The 18,116-nt window shown below is 36.9% G+C and overlaps 1 protein-coding gene across 2 annotated transcripts in view; it reads right to left on the reverse strand.

The window, feature by feature from the left end:
• The window catches only part of PRKD1 (protein kinase D1), a 278,738-nt gene that overhangs the window by 15,962 nt on the left and 244,660 nt on the right, over nt 1-18,116 (reverse strand). For both annotated transcript variants that reach the window (XM_031453524.2, XM_031453525.2), the window contains 3 exons: nt 7,281-7,442; nt 6,627-6,725; nt 5,403-5,670 (listed from right to left, as the gene is read on the reverse strand). In XM_031453524.2, the coding sequence (XP_031309384.2) occupies nt 5,403-5,670; nt 6,627-6,725; nt 7,281-7,442 (529 nt within the window). The remainder of the gene's footprint in view (nt 1-5,402; nt 5,671-6,626; nt 6,726-7,280; nt 7,443-18,116) is intronic.

Here is an 18,116-nt window from a genome sequence, read left to right on the forward strand (position 1 = left end):
AAGGGCATACTGGTACAGGATCAAGTTAGGTACAATTCTCCTTAGTTTCATCTGATTATCTAAAAAAATGTTCAAGTGATAATGGGCTCCCCTTTCCATAAGGGAAAGTATATTTGCCTAATCAAGTAACTTTTAAAATAGGTGCACAAGTCCTTTCAAGGAACTGAGAAAGGTCATAGCCATCCTAAGTGCTGAGGACTAAGCTTAGTCTAGTATGAGATAAAGCTGGAGGTGAGAGCAAGGTCATGTCTAATTATTAAAATAATTGTCTAATTATTTTAATTATTAAAACTTGCCATATCTAATTAGGGATTTATGGGTAAACAGTATAATGTCAAATGGCCATCAGATGGTCACGATGGTGAAATGCAGCAAGGTGCAACACACGGCACTGCCTGAGAACGAACGGAAATGGTCTCAGACTCCTCCCTCCCCGTGGTTACCTTGAGTCCCCACTTGTGCAACTACCTGTAATCATATGACTCATTCTGGAGTGTTTTACTATGTACATGCATTCTTATTTAGTTGTATTTGTAGAGCTATATATATAATGTATATAAGTACTTAGTTATATATATAACTGTAATTATATATATGGGTTTAGTTACATACATAATTATATGTGTGTATAATATATATATTATACACACAGATAGACTGATCATGTAAAATGACTGGAAACAGAAAGTGTTCAACATACTTAAGGAAACCTAGTTATGCCGAGCACTGTGCCGACCACTTTCTAGTGCAACTTCATTTAATACTTAAAACAACCCAGTGAGTTAGGGATAAGAGTCACCATGTTTCCGAAGAGAAAACTGAGACCTGAGAGAAGTCGTAACTTGGATGTGGTCACCAAGATGCTCAGTGGAAGGGCTCTCGACTGAGCTCTTTATCACAACATGATCCTCTTTCCTTGCCTGTCTAGACACTATTAAAAATTGTGTGGCTACTCTTGCTCTAAGCCGGTGAAAGTGTATTAAAATTTTAACGTGACGGCACAGAGAACTCCATCTGAAGGATCGTCAAGTGGCTGTAAAACCAGTGGATAAGAGCATCCTTGGGGCAGGCTGGCAGGATTTGCACCCTGGCCCCACCCAGGGAAGCCACTTAACTCACTATGCCTGCCTTGCCTCATCTTTAAAATAGAAACAATTACAGGTCTACTCAAAGGTTGGGGGACAATTAAATAAATTCATGTACGTAAAGTGTTTAGAGTAGTGATTGGCTAGAGTATAAATGTTGCAGAAATGTTAGTGATTCTTATTTTTTTCTTTCAAAATGTCATTAATTTTACTATCTCCATTTTATCTGTAACATCTGTTACATTTTCCTCAATTTTTTCCTCATTGTTCATGTCATACTTTGATTCCCCTCAAAATCTGTTTTTATAATGGACATCAGTTAATGCTTTTGTGTTTGTTTTTAGCCTAGTATCTTTTCCCTGCAGGAACTTCCTCTCTTCAACCTGGAGGGGCTCTCCATCATCCACAGGGCCAATCAGAGCCAGGCTCCTGCAGTGACAACATGATTGATCCCAGGGTATTACGGGATTTAAGCACAGCCAATCTGTGCCCCTTTCAGAGATGCTATGGCTACTGAGAGATGACTGCTCTTCCATTCTGAGGTTCTGTGCACTGGGTAGCACGTCAGCCTGGAGCTGCTGGGGGATCACTCTGCACCACATGAAAAGTCCACCTGAGAAGGAACCCCTCTTAAAGTAAAGCAAGGGTGAGAGATGGAGAAATGTGACACTTGAACTACACGATCCAGATGAATGGGGTTCACCTTTTGGACTTCCCCAGTTGTGCGAGTCAATAAATTATCTCTGCCTAAGTTAGAGATAGATTTCCATTCTTTGTACATAAGAACCCTGATTAATTCACTGATAAATTACTAGTAAGCATACCTCTATACTGTCAGTACTCAGTTTATTCTATTATAATAGCAAAAATAATTAATGAGTTTAAAATATTCTCTATAGGTTCCTAAATATCAAGCCATTAGAAATAAGCACCCTTTGGTGTGCAAGAAGGTATACTGTAAAGAATGGAGGCAAACAAATGATTTCAAGTCTAAGCCCTACCACTGTGTGATAGGCAAATCTCTTAACCTTTCTGGTTTCTCTCTCATACAGAGACTAAAATGAATTATTTATTAGAGGATTGTTCTGAGGATCCAATGGCACAAAGACAGCTCAAGCACTCCAATATGTAGTATTGTATCATATCAAGTCCATGGTTACACTAGCAGAAAAATAGCATGAGAACGGAATTTTCTCATTCTGACACATCTACGCTTGCTACAGAGACCTTGCAACTTTCTTTTTGCTTTTCCATGCCCCCCAAAAGTACAACTAACAATATGTCTGAAGAACACTTGGGAAACATGCACATCAGTTTGCATATAATTTCCAAAATTATACAATCAATTCTTGGTTACCCGCCAGAACAACTGCTTAGCTTAGGGTTCTGCGATCCTTTTCCTAGATCCAAATCCTTGCCTCACCCCACACCTGCGTTTTACAGATGCCTTTCACATCCTTACTCTCTTTCAGTCTCTATTACAACCTCATTATATGGGCAGAAATCATTACCCTGTTTTACAGAGAAGAAACTGAAGCTTGAAGAAGGTAAGTGATAGCTGATTAGAATGGCAAGAAGGACAGCCTCTAAACTTCTTCACTGCTGATCCTTACTTTGATTTAGAGTCACTGAAGTGCCTAGATCTTTACTTCCTTGCATCTGGATTCTTAGTGCTTCTGGTGTAGCTTAAAGTATCCTGAGACTGCAAATTTACTAATATCCATTGTGATCTCCCTTTGTCAGGTACCAGTTTTTTGTGTATTTATCAGATTCTATGTGCTGAAAATTATTTGGTACCAGCCCTGTGATCATATCTAATCAGGAAATTATTTGTTCTCAACAAGAGAGTGGAATAGAATCTGGGCCAGTAATTACATCTGTAACACCTCAGCTAATATTATGACATAATTAAACTAGCTTTTCTTTATATTCAATGTTAGTTCTATTCATACACCAGCAGATACGTAACTCATTTGCCATTAGAGCTTCAGCTGGCAAATAGTACAACTCCTGTGCCTCAAAGGCAGGGATGAGCTAGAAAAAGATACTGAGAAGAGAGGCCAGTTAATTCCTAAGCTGATACCTGAGTCATTTAGAAGAGCGAGATTCTACCTGAGCTGGTCTCCACATCACTTTGTCCGAGCGGCAGGAAATTTTTAGTGCTCAGGCACATCTTACAGCCAAGTAAAATGTGTTCTTTCTGGTCAAATATAAATGCCTCTTGAATTATCCCTTGTAATTCCCTCTTTGTGAAATGCTGTCTCTCTTCCCTTTCATTCTTTAGTGACTGGCCTCAGTTCCATCTCCTCTGAAAATGCAATTCTGATGAGTCAAGTCCACAGTGATTCTTCCTCCTCTGAATCTGGAGACCCTGGTTTTACACCAAGCTAACAATTCAAGGAATTAAATGATCATTTTCCCAAATTCATATAACTCATCTCCCCAACACACTTTCGAAAGTTCTCTGAAGGACATCTTATGCTGTGTCCTATACTTTCATATAACTTACGTATGTACACTGCGGTTTCCCAGCAAGAGTTCCCTGAGCTACTGATGTCTATGTCTCTGGTTTCTATTAGTAGTGATCATTAAACATTCATAATCCTTAGCTAAGTAGGTTATATCTACACAGAAGGCACATTTCCATGACACCAGAGAGCAGGCATCATTTATTCCACTACTTCAAGAAAAAAAATTTTAAATGGGAAGGTTATTTTCCTCGTGTCCTATTCCTGCATAACAAGAAAATGTCTGACTGGCTTCAGAGATACTTCAGACTTGCACTGTGGTAACAACATCAAGTTATTTTACTGGATCTCTGGATTGCAGGTATCAAACATAAGGGCTACGTGTATTTAAAGGTTATGTTCCCTGATAAGGTCCGGTTACAAGGTTATTGGATAATTTTCTCTTTTCTGCCTCCTGGATGAGAAAGAAAATTACACTTCCCTTTGTCTCTGTTGAATTATCTGAAATATTTCATTTGTCTTTTGGGTACATGGTAGTTCTCTTTGCAGGTCACAGATTCCTTTAAGATATATCTACCTAGCTATGCTTTACAACTAATTAGATGAAGTTAAAGGCTGCTGTCAACAGTAACTTAAAGTCCAGATAATGGATGTCTCTTGCCATTTAATATGAACAGTAGTCTAAGAACTAATTATCCAGGTAGTTAATACATGCTCTTTTCCGATTTTGATACTGCCACATGCAATAACAAGTATCAAACAGATGTTTATCTAGGATGTCTTCACCTTTTTAAGTGGTGAAAAATCTCAACAAACTTAGAACGAAATGTTACCTGAAAACTAAAAAGGAAGCAGAACTAGTGGTTAAAGAATGCGTGCTCACATGTATCTGGTAAAATTCTGGCTCTGCCACGTATGAACTTTGTGATTTTGGCAGGTGGTTCACTTCTTTTACCTCAGTGTTCTCACTTGAAATATAGGTATAATAGTAAAACCTATCTTAAGGGTTTTTTTTTTTTTTTGTGAGAATTAAATAAACTCCAAAGCAAGTTCATGAGGAACTCCTTTCTGAAGCATGGAGTCAGCCATTCGCTCTGCCCTGACTGCCCCATCACTTCTTTTAAAACTCCTTCTCTCTCTTCCTTTAAGGAAACATTTATGAAGAAGAACTCAATTTTAAATAATGCAACACTGCCAAAGGAATCTATCCTAAAAAAGTCTTTAGAGATACATACAAGAAATTATACGTAAGGATTACCTATCACTGAACAAACAGAAACAACCTAAAATGGTTTAAACAACTAGGGAAAGGCTAAATAAAATATACACACTCTAATGTCACATAAAGGAAATCAGTATACAAAGAACTTGATATACTAATATATGTAATATGATAATTTAAAAAGCAGTATCATAAGGTTCTTGTGTCCGTAATAGATTAAAAGTACTTAATACAGAAAAGGGCATATAGTAAGTAAAAGATTATTTTTAGTAAAGATTGAGTATTACTATTATATCAATATATAACTATTTGTAAGTTCTCAGGAAATGTACCAAATATTAACAGTTTCTCTTTATTTCACTTATCTCTTAATGTGTATTTCTTAATTTCCCAATACAAAATATGATAAAATAGGAAATATCTAAAATACAAAACACACATTTCACCAGAAGATATTCTGGTCTCCATTTCCTCTACTTCTCAATCCACTTCAATCAATCTGTGCTTCTACTCTAGTGGGCAGTTTGCAATGAGCATTTATCAATTTAACAATTCACATTTGAATTAATAATATAACTGTAACACTTCTGGATTAAACTTTTATCATTTATGAATGGAAGACAATACCTTCATGCGAGATTTCCTTCCAGGGATTCGGTGGGTACATGAAAGCCGCATTCTGGATTTGGTCATGTATGTCCTCATCTTCGTTAAACGGGAATGTGCCACTCAGGCTGACATAGATGATGACCCCAACAGACCACATGTCCAGGGAGCGATTGTAGCCCTTGTTCCTTAGGACCTCAGGAGCCAGGTAAGCTGGGGTACCCACCACTGACCTCCGGAATGACTTCTCTCCAATGATCCGGGCAAAACCAAAATCACAAAGTTTCACCTGCAGATAACAATGGTGGTTTGCAGATACGGTAAGCCACAAATTGTATGCCTGTGTAGGTCTTAGCCCACGTGGGCCGGGAAAACAACTATAACACTTTACATACATTGTATGGATGTCTCATGGTAAAAGTGATAGCTATTTTCTATTTTATGTACTTAAAGATAGTGGTTTATGTCCTGATGCAAAAGTATGTTTTCCTTCATAAAAATATCTGAACATTCTCCCTTCCTCCTCCCTAAAACCAAGAGATAAATGTGAAAATATGTACACTCAGAAGAGGGCAATATGGTTTTATGGCAATATGGCAGAAAACATCACGCACATCAGGGAAGTGATGCATTTAACTCAAGGGCTTATTATCAATAAAGGTTGAAGAAGCCCAGGGGGGCATCATGGCATCCACAGTAATCCTCAAAATTAGCTCCACACGGACACCCAGCCACAACCTGAAAGTGTCAGGGAGGCGAGGAAGAACAGCCCCCTTGGTTAGGTCACTTTTAGATACGAGATTCCCTGGGGAGAGGTCCAGTTGTTTTGTATCCCCTGAGTTGAGGAAAAGGAGAAACATTTGTCTTTGTCCCTGAGAACAACACTGAACTGTGATATCCTGCCCGATGTTAGAGAGCTGGTAGCACCCCTGGGGCTCGTCAGTGTCCCAGTCTCAGGCCAGCGCGCTCAGCACTGACCTGGTACCGCCAGTTCTCCAGGACGTCCACCCAACAGAAGCCAAAGTAGAATGAGAAGGCTCAGTGTGCGTTATTAAGGCAGGCTGAACTGAGAAGCAGAGCAACAAAGCCGTGTCCCGAAAATATAAGAAGGTAACAAATGGACGAAAACAAGCAGGTGAAACATGAAACAAATAAAGGTTTTGAGGAGAAAAGGTGACAAAATGCTGCAGGGGAGCCAGCGATGCTGTCAGCTGGCTTTTGGCTGAGCAAGGCTTTTATACTTGCCTGAGGGAAAGGATCGGCTGACGCTAGCAACACGTTTTCTGGTTTGAGGTCACAGTGAACAACATTTTTAAAGTGAAGATGCCGCAAAGCCACAAGTATCTATAAAGGAGAAATTCATCAAAATAATTTTATTTTAGTCTATTGGTCTATTTCAAAATGTTTCCTACTAGGTCATGAATTTAGAGGGCCACAAGAAAACTCAAAATGAACCGTCAAGTTTCTTTATGCCTCAGACACTGAAATGAGCTTGATCAACATAGCAGGTTTCTCAGGAAACTCGGACAAAGTACCATGTTACGGTATCCATACAGAGACCAAGACAGGTGAAGCCCCAAGCATTCAATAGTATCTAACAAGGATACACATTCTTGAATATTTTCAAAGAATCAGGACCCAGCCACTATGTCTTTTAAAATTTCGTGAGTGGTTTTAATACATTGGCCTGCATACACATTACTCAGTTGCTACCCTGAACTCTGGAGAGCACAGATATAAATTAGAGAACACAAAGCCATTGCAACTTTGTAAAGGGTGATTTAGAATGTGGAGGTAAGGACTGAACAACAAGGCTAGAAAGCTCTATCTAGTTCATCAGGGATAACATTTGATATTAAATATTACTTTTTTCCCCCCTGACTCTAATTGATTCCTTACCTGAGTAATTAAAAACTTCGTTATGTGCTCTGGCAACCTGCCCTTTTCACTTGACAAGATCATCTCCAGCATGTCTCCATGGAGTTTTTCCATAACAACAAACACTCTTTCGGGAGTCTCAAACATACACTCCAAATTTACAACACCAGGGTGATGAAGGTTCTATTAAAGATAAATAAAGCACTTGAAGAAAATGAGTTTTTTGATACTGTTTGGCAAGCTCGCTGATTATACAAAACTGTTCAAGCTTAAAGCTATGGAAAACCCCACACTTAAGATTTTTAACACCTCTAAATTCCACATGTGTTGCCTTATATTTTTGAAATTCTAATGTCTCCAAGAAATACATCTTTACTTCCTGTGCATAGTGAAATTATTTCTTCTAGGCTAAAAATCCAAGTTCCAGCACAGTAAATTGCTAATTAGGTTTTAATTAGAATACCATATTGAGAAATCTATACTTTCTTAGTATCATGTACAATATTAAGCATATTGTTCTAAACAAGCAGACGAGGCCATCTCTACACACTTGGTAGAAATTTAATGTAGACAAGACGAAATATGTTCATGTAGTACATGTGACTGCACTGATGAAAACTTATTAGGCAAAACCTTTTAGAATTGCTCTGGTTTTGGAGGCTACTGTAGTTTGCAACAGAAGCTCTTACACAGAGTAAAGATCTCCATGAAAACAGAAAAAAAAGAAAGATTACTGAGCCCCTGTTTTGTTCAGGACAACATACAATGTGGTAGTACTGCTTGGTTCTCCAGCACTCAGTAAATATTTCCACAATAAAGTAATGGCCAATAATGACAGGCTGTATTTGGCTTGACATGTTAATTGTCACACCTGTCAAGTAAAATTATTCTTAACATTAGCTAGGCCCTTGTAATGATGCTTAAGTCTGAATGTTGGTCTGAGGTCATCAACAAAAGCCTTTGATCATCTGACTTTTACTCCTTTTTTTTTTGCACACAACAAAAAAACTTAACATTAAAAGAACTATTATATATTCCACTTATAGTTCAATGAAAAACAAGAAAAAAAATCATCATGAATAAAAACTACCTAAAGAAAAAAAACCAGGACTAACTTCAATGTGCTAACAGCTGAACAGAAAAAAAGAAATTAAATCCTTTTTTTAGGAAAAAAAATCTCAGTGAGCAGTAAAATTATACGTAAAATGAAATTTTTACAAACTACTGGAAGCCTGAAATGGCTCACTCTTCAGACCTCACAGATGGATGCTGGGTGGAGAGCCACGAGGGGGCTGTGGGTGAGTGTGCATTGTCACTGTTCTCCAGGCTACTCAGTGGCATGGAAAGCCTGGTGTCGACTCGATATGGAGCTACGCTCTGGCTGGCAGTAGCTCCCATCATGACAACCTGTCTCTCAGGGTGCCCTTCCTTGATGGCAATTTTGATCTCCACCTCAGACATCGGATGGGTCCTTTTGATTCTGATGCCCTGGTACCCAATCATGCAGCATAATGTGGTCATGGAATGGCAAGTTTCTGAATGGGGTCCAAGAGACACCCGCACATCCACCCAATGGCCTTTCACCTTTTGAGTCATTGTTCTTGAAACTGGCACACTGTTAACTTGTCAAACTGGCTACGTCAGATAGATCAGGCCTCCGGGTTACTCTCTCCTGGTCAGAGCTGAAGCACAGGGAGCAACGGTGGGACTAACAGAGCTCACGCTGTCCCTGCTCTTACTTTCTTTGTCCTGATGGCCTACAAATAGGACCAGAGAGCTGGCTGGCTTTGACAACTGAGGGAATGCCAGATCTTTAGGAGGGAGACTAATTAATGGCTACATATATCTGTTTGATAAGTAGTACAGAGACCAGTGACAGCATCGTTCGTACCTGAACCTGTGCCAAGGCTGTCTCATTGCCTTTTTCTTATGATCCCTTCCCTGATAGAGGAGCCACACCAACTGGACAGACCACCAGCCTCTGGGTATCCAGGCATCTCAGTGGTCCTCTTTTAAATCAGTGATCAAAGCAGAAACTTTAAGGATGACATGAGAGTCCTGCCTGAGTTATGATTCTCTTGGGACAAGTCCACTATGAGATGTGATAAGTATACCTTCCTTTTCTGAGTATCCTTTTAACTGATTCTTTTTTCTTTTTACTCTAACTTTAAGCATGTAAGCTGTGTTCTGTGGAGTTTGGCTTCCTTAAATGGCCAAGTCCTTATTTGGGTGGGGAATAGGAACAATGACTAAGAAAGGAGCAGACAAACAGAAGTTGGCAGCAAAGCAAGCGGGTCCCTTGTGTGTTGACAGAGGAAAGCCCAGAGTGTAAAGGAGAAGATAAAAATTAAGGGGGCGAGACCTCCAGGGCCCAAGTTGGGCAGGAGAGGACAAAGGTGGTACAGGAGTGCTGCTTCTGCTGCCCTTGTCTTAGGCTGTGGAGGCTTGGGAAGAAATGGAGGCTTGGGGAGAAGAGGAGGCAGGAGATAACCAGCAAGTTCTCCTATCTGAATCCCTAAGTCCATATGCAATGTCAACCCCTATGTGCCTCTGCCTGTGCTCTTCTCAGTACATGAGTTCTCAGAGGCACTGAAGTCCTTCACTCAATATATTCCTTTTTCCTTTTCACTATCCTGCAACATGACTTGAGGAACCTCCACACAGAAAGCAAGACTTTAATATGTGCTTATCTAATTGGTGTCTTCCCAGAAAGTTCCAGGTTAAAAGCATGGAGTGGATGAATGAGACTGTTCACTGTCATCTCTTCTGTGCCATGTTCTCTGTAAACTCTGAAGGACTCTACAAAAGTCCTTGAATAGCATCTTCACGAGAAGGAAAGGGAAATTTTTACTACTTCTCAATGAAGAACTTTGAATAAGGTCAGGTATATATTTGAGAAAAAAGCATATTCAATGAATGCACTGAATTAAAGGTCATGTATACACAACTGTAAAAAAAATATGTTTTAGAAAAGTTTAAACTCATACGTTCTTTGTACTTTTTACCTTTGCTCTTTTACCAAAATCTTTATATTTTATAGGATTGCTAAAGAATGCATTGAATGGTAGCTGAAAAATCTTCCCAACAACAAAATGACTGTATTTTTTTCTGCATATATATGGCTGATCTATAATAAATTGATATATAATAAATTGATTTTTTTGAGTTTATTATGTATGGTTGAGATAAGGTCATCATAGATGCCTACTCAAGAGCTGTATTTTTTTGCATTGAACCAAATGACCAAACTTGTTTTCACAGGTGACAATAACAAAAGAAACAGAATATAAAGAATCATGCCTTCATTATCCAAATTCTCTATGCTATTCTAATAAGTATTTATTTAGCCTCTTAGAAAAGGTAATATTTGAAGACTAGAAATAGGAAAAAAAATTAAAGCTACTATTTTCTATCATGTATAATTCATATTCTCTTTTAGATACCTTCAGATCAACCCTAAGATAAGCTTTAACCAAAGTAGTGGATGTGACTTTTTCACAACTTTAATTTTTTATATAAAATAGGAAATAGTATTTCAACATTTTCCTTCTCAAGTCTAAAGTAACTTAATTAATTTAAAAATGGTTTCATGACTGCACAACAACTGTGGCGTAGCAGTGTTCAGAAAGAATTTCTGCTAACTTCTCAGGACTATCTCAGGAACTTGGATAATAAATTTCATGGCAGAGTAAGCTACTACAGGACTTTCGGGCCATCTGTTGCATTTAAGTAATTTAATTTTCAGGAAATGAAACATTTGGTCAACTATAGGAAAGAAGAGTGTCCATTCACACATTACAGATTGGTGACATATTCATGGGGTGAATATAAGTTGTTTCGAAGTCCGGGAGGAAATGCCATTTGGAGACCAAGACAAAAATTTTCCTGACTCAAATTGCCTGGAGAATTCTTATGTAATTAATGGAAACTAGTCACTAAAAGCAAAGGATTTTTGTAAAAACAGCAAAATTTCATAAAAAAATTAAGATTTAACTAATTAAATATTTTAGTGTATGTGTATATTCTATATTATATTGTTTGGGCTAGTATTAAGTAATATTTTCTTTATAATCTTTAATTTTAATAGTGTTGCTTTATTATAAATCTGGAATTGAGAATTCATTCCATATATTTAACTGTGATAAATTAATGTTGGCATGTTCTCCCCTTCTTCTGCCTTTGAGATTATATTACTCAAACATAGACAGGTAGGAAAGAGAAAAATTAGAGTCAATATATCTTTTCAACAAGTTATTTGAGAGGATTCAGCCTTAATATGGGAAATTCTGATTACTTTTCTATCAAACGACTAAGTGATTTAGGTCATATTGAGACAGAAAGAAACAAACTTAAAAGTGAAGAATTGAGGATATAAATTCTAAACCGCCTGCAGAGCAGACAGAAGAACCCTCTATGGCACGGTGGTACACAGTGTGGGTGGGGAAGTGAGGTACCCTTCTCAGAGGTATAGTACTGTGGCAATGGCTTTGGGGATTTTCATTCTTGGATTAAGAGAAGAACACACGACTTTATGCATTTTCTAATCACAGACTCTTAAAATTTATGGTTCATTTAATGGTCTTAGAAATCATAACCACCTGAAGTTATGAAGAGGACATAATGTGCAATATCCTGATAGATGCTAAAGAAGTCTTTGTGTAGAGAGCAGATATTAATAAAAAGACTTGTGAAAGATAATACCCAAACTGATGTGGTAAGCTCAGCTATCTCTCCTAAATTCCCTTTTGAGAATGATACCTGAAAATTTAAAGTAAGTGGCAGACAAAGCAATACTGAAGAAAAAGAATGAAGCTAGAGGAATAACCCTCCCAGACTTCAGGCAATACTACAGAGATACAGTAATCAAAACAGTGTGGTATTGGCATAAAAAGACATATGGATCAATGCAAGAGAACAGAGAGCCCAGAAATAAACCCATACACTTACAGTCAATTAATCTTCAACAAAGGGGGCAAGAATATACAATGGAGAAAAGACAGTCTCTTCAGCAAGTGGTGTTGGCAAAACTGGACAGCAGCATGTAAATCAATGAAGTTAAAACACTCCCTCACACCATACACAAAAATAAACTCAAAATGGCTTAAAGACTTAAATATCAGATAAGATATGATAAACCTCCTAGAAGAAAACATAGGCAAAACATTCTTTGACATAAATCTTAGAAATGTTCTCCTACGGCAGTCTAGCAGGCAACAGAAATAAAAGCAAAAATTAACAAATGGGACCTAATTAAACTTATAAGCTTTTGCACAGCAAAGGAAACCATAAGCAAAACAAAACGACAACATACAGAATGGGAGAAAATATTTGCAAATGATGTGACTGACAAAGGTTTAATTTCCAGAAAATATAAACAGTTCATACAACTTAATAACAAAACAACAAACAACCCCATCCAAAAATGGGCAGAAGACCTAAGCAAGCAATTCTCCAATGAAGACATACAAATGGGCAATAGGCACATGAAAAAATGTTCAATATTGCTAATTATCAGAGAACTGCAAATCAAAACTACAAGATATCACCTCACACCAGTCAGAATGGCCATCATTCAAAAGTCCATGAACAACAAATGCTGGAGAGAGTGTGGAGAAAAGGGAATCCTCCTACGCTGCTGGTGGGAATGTAGTTTGGTGCAGCCATTATGGAAAGTGGTATTGATCCAGCAATGCCACTCCTGAGGATATATCCAGAGGGAACTCTAAATTGAAAAGATACATGCACCCCAATGTTCACAGCAGCACTATTTACAATAGGCAAGACATGGAAGCAACCTAAATGTGTACTGACAGATGACTGGTAAAGAAGCTGTGGTATATTTGTACAATGGAATACTACTCAGCCATAAAAAGAATAAAATAATGCCATTTGCAGCAACATGGAAAGACCATTCATTTCTAAGATGTAGATGACCTGGATATAGGACATATTTTCTAAACTGTCTTCATGAAAACAACTTAATCTCTACCCTCTTTCATGAAGGAACTCAAAAAGCTAATATCTTCCAAAAATATGTTGGGAAACATCAGTTTAAAAAACATTTTATATATTATTTAATTTAGTCCCCTGAAAACGTTCCTGTGGAGCAAGCACACCAAATCAGATGAATTTGAATCCATAATTAAGGAAACCAAGGTCCAAAGAGACTTAGTGAATAATAGAAAAGTTTTGACTTGGAACCTAGCCTTCTGACACTAAGTTTGCGCTATGACTAATTTCTTATGGAACACAATACTTTATTTTTCAGAAAAGTTTCCATTTGTTCTCTTTTCCTTATAATAGATCTTTGTTTTCATTTTCTCTCTATTCTAAACATGTACACATTCTCTATGGGCTTAATTTTTTTGGAACGTGCAGAAGACAACAAGATAACCTTAAAACTGTAAAACATGTCTTTAAAAGAAAATTCCATGAAAATTCTTCATGCAGTAATATAAAAAAGATGTACTTGAAGAAACATGATAAACAAGTAAGATGAAATAACAGAATTATAAGCTAACCTCTCACTACACGTAAAAGAGAAAGTACTCAAATTTTGCATATTTTTCTCTAGAGAAATAAAGTTGATTCCTTCATGATTTAAATAAAATCATCAGTTTGGAAAATTTTTTCATTTTCCCACTCATACTTAGCAATATCATTCTCTGGTTTTCCATCGTGATTATCTCTTCTCCGTCTCCTCTTGATTATCTTTTCAGACTAAGAGAACAAAGCCAAGTACTTACAAGATAAATATTACAAAAATAAATATCTTGTTCTGTGAAGATAAATTACCATGGTTTGTCGTCAAAACGGAATGAAGGCAAGCACCACTTTATTGCCTACTGGCATGCTCTGCAATTCTATATCCCTCTGGTTCCTTCATCCATGGCTACATACATAATTCGTTCAACAAATATTTACTAAGTGCTTTCCATGGGCCAGGCATATGCTAATCTATGTTCAGCCCTACCCCAGGCTTTGAGTCAACCATGTTCTTTGTTAAGATGAAATTATGTATCCCTATGCTCTCTATTTAGGAAATTCAACATCAGGTTATTTCAACTTGCTTCTAGAAGCTAGACTTCTATCTCAGTGTTGGTAATCCTAGTCATACCTAATAAGTATGGAATCTTTACTATATGCCAGGCACTAAGAATTTCACAAAATTATCACACTTGATTCTTAAACATCTCTACAAGGTTTTCTGGAAAGGAAATTGAGGCTCCTCGAGAACTTAAGTAACTTATCCAAGCTCTTAAGAACACTTATACCTGATATTAGAACCCAGGCAGTCTAACCCCAGAACATATGCTTTTTAAACACCATGGTATACATTGACATTGTCTTAATGCCTTCCTTGGACTCCTGGGTCCTGCCTGTTTTAACTCGTGGTGCTTCAAGGGCCCCTGCTACCTTAGCCTCCTAACCATGTGAGATTCATAATCCCACAACCCATTTGAGCATGCTGTCTGGATTTCTGAATGCTGCCTGCTGTCAGTCTTCTTGTCACAGGGTCCCCTATACCTGTTATGACATCCACCTTGACAGTTTGGATTCTTTGTCTTTCTGACTGACAGAATTTCTTTCCTACAACGGACTCTATTTTGTATCTCATGTACCACCACAGTGCCGCTCTGCGTTACTAAATTCCCTCCTGATCTTGAGGTTCCACTGCCTTTAAAGTAACACTCTGACATATTCTCTGATTTCCTTCCCACCAGATGCCCAGTTTTTCCCCCCAAGACTCAATTTCTGAGACAGCCTGCAACATCTGGAACAATAAGCAGCCATTCTACAAACTCTTTCTCCTCAAAAAAATCATAATTTTCTAATTAGAACCTAAAATTTAATAACTTCCTTATACAAAAGGTATCGAGGTACTTGAGAAAGAAATTAAGGAAGTATAGTATATGACTTAAGATAATTTTATCAAATGTTAATCTATTCCCTGCAATGTCTTCATTACTGTGCCAGGTATTGTGGAAATTGAAAAAAATTAAGGCATTGATGAGACCTTCAGGTTGCTTATAATCTAATTATTATATAAAAAGTATTTGATAGATATTAAAGTACTACTTTATACCAAAACTAGAAATCAGAAATAAAAAGGGGATATGGAAAGTAACATAAGACTGGCAGGCAGGACTGCTGGATCACATGGATAAGTCAAGTAAACTAAGATGGGCATCCAGGCTTGGAATTGAAAGCTGAGCAATAGCCAGGATAATGACAAAGACAATGACTTAAAGAGGCATGAAAGACCTAGCTGAGTAGGAGAGATAGGGTCCAGTGAGATCGTCTACAGTGCTAAAGGCCAGGAAAAGTAAATAGCTTTGATAAAATAAGAAAAAGAAAACTATTAAGCTAGGGAGGGATAGGATGGAAACCCATTAAAGACTCATCTGACAGACCGGGATTTCAAAATTTGTAGATACTGACAGGCATATGTAGAATAGATAAACAAGATTATACTGTATAGCACAGGGAAATACATACAAGATCTTGTGGTAGCTTACAGTGAAAAAAATGTGACAATGAATATATGTATGTTCCTGTATAACTGAAAAATTGTGCTCTACACTGGAATTTGACACAACATTGTAAAATGACTATAACTCAATTTAAAAATGTTAAAAAAAAATTAAAAAAAATAAAGTCTCATTTCATCATGGTCTTGAGAATGGACCATGGAAAAGCAGGGCCAGAAGATGATGTAGTGGGAGGAAGGGGAAGACCCAGCTATGAGGTATATCACCTGCAGTAATCAAGGCATGAATTTAGAAGACTTGTCTAGACTAGCAGCAATGCAAAGGTTATAGCTGAAGACAAGATGACTTTGTAGAAAGAAAGAAGAGGAACGAGGGCATTTCTACTGCCACTACTAGCTGAAAATAACCTTTAACAAAGTTTTCTTGCTTTTAAACTTTCTTCCGTAACATATCTTCACCACATACAGAAATGATCTTAATAATTTTTCAAATTCAATAATTGACAGTCATACAAACATGATGAAATCCAGTTGACCTGGCATCATATCTAAGGTTCTCCATGAACTCACACGAAAGCCATTTTTCAGTCTTACCTAAGCACACTCTGCTCGACCACAGCAGTCTCCAAATTAAGGTAGGCATACTCTTGGAAAATCGGAAGATACAAAAGAGGTGCTGAGTAGAAGGAGAGTTTTAACAAAATTTGTTTTGTTTACATTTGTATCCCTACTACCTGGAACATTCTAAATTCCCAATAATTATACTTTGAATAAATGAATGAGTCTTAACAATCCATAAAGATTCTTTTAATATAGATTTGTCTGAGAAAATCCCTGTAGTCTTCAAATTCTCCATCCCCAAGTTGCCTTTCACAATATTTCTCCCACTTTCCAAAAGGAAGGTATGCCTCTCAAACATTCCAAATGTTACTATGGTAGTTTGCCATGGGGAGGAAAATCCTCTGGGAGAAAAACAAAGGGAAAATTAGAAATATTGTGTTGGCATGAAGTGAACGACCCTAATCACTTATAAATCAACTTTTTTGCAACTTCATTTATAATTCATGCTTTCGCCAAAATTAGGGAAATATTTAGGGAATATGGACTTATTAACAGAGAGAGAATTAAAGAGAGAGGATGAATTTCCAAAAAATAATCACTGGGTTTTTTCGTTTTGTTTTGGGGGTGCTTACAACTTGGCTCCTACAATTTAAAAAAGGAGTAAAATCGCTGCTGAACTCTGTTTAATGCAAACAATAAGTAATAATCACCTACCAATTTATAAACTAAATTAAAAAATCAAACTCATTAAATAATATATTTTTAGTAACATTCTATTTTTTATGTTTAACAAGCATAGATAAAATTTTACATAATATTTATGTTGCTGGATAAAGGTCTTACTACTAATAATTGTAAGGATAACTTAATCCAGGAGAATGCTTTAAACATTTAAAGTGTTGTAATCAAGAAATTTTACAATATAAACATATTTTTATTGTAAATACTTATGAAAAAGGAGCCAACGAAAGACTTTTAAGTATAAAAATACATTACACTGGCATACAATTCTTTGGGAAAAGTGTAACATACTCAAAGAAAACAAAGAATATTATAAAATGTACTACTGCCAAAGAAGAGCTTATTCATGTATTTTTTAAAAGATTGATTTAAAAAAAAACCCAAATGTTTTTGATACTTAGATTCTAATGTATATATTTAAATGAGTGATGTAACAGCTTTATTTTCAAATATCAATATTTTCAGTACAGGACAAAATTAAAATTCTTTAAATTTCTGAAAAATAGTTCAAGTTGTCAACTTAAAAATACAAAAGTAGGTACAAAGGTTTTTAGAATTATTTTTGAGGACACATGAGAAAAAAATGTTTGAAGCCATTCTTTTAAAATGATCTAGTTTTCTACTCATGTTTCATAGATTATTTATTTTACTGAGGTGGTCCCCCAGCTTAACAACCCTTTCCAACATTTTTCTGGTTACCAAAAACCTATTAATCTTTTAAGATTTCACCAATGCTGTATTTCTTTTTGATGCTTTCCTTCATTCCAACACCCTGACCTCAGTCATAACCCATGACTTCATTCACGAGGCTTCCACAGCTAACCTGACTTGTAGCTATGTGTACCTATCTGCCCAAATGGATGACAAACATCTTAAAAGGTGTAATTCATTGTTATATGGCTCACAGGCCCAAAAAATTGCTTTGTATCAAAAAAGGAAGTACTTTCCAAGTACTGTTGAATGATTTAATATTTTCATTAATTGGAGGAAAAGGGTTCTTGCCCTAGAAACTGGAAGAATGAGGAAAACAGACAATATTAGGGAGAAAGTAACTTGCAGGGAAA

The sequence above is a fragment of the Camelus dromedarius genome, chromosome 5, assembly GCF_036321535.1.
Source record: "Camelus dromedarius isolate mCamDro1 chromosome 5, mCamDro1.pat, whole genome shotgun sequence".
Lineage (NCBI taxonomy): Eukaryota > Metazoa > Chordata > Mammalia > Artiodactyla > Camelidae > Camelus > Camelus dromedarius.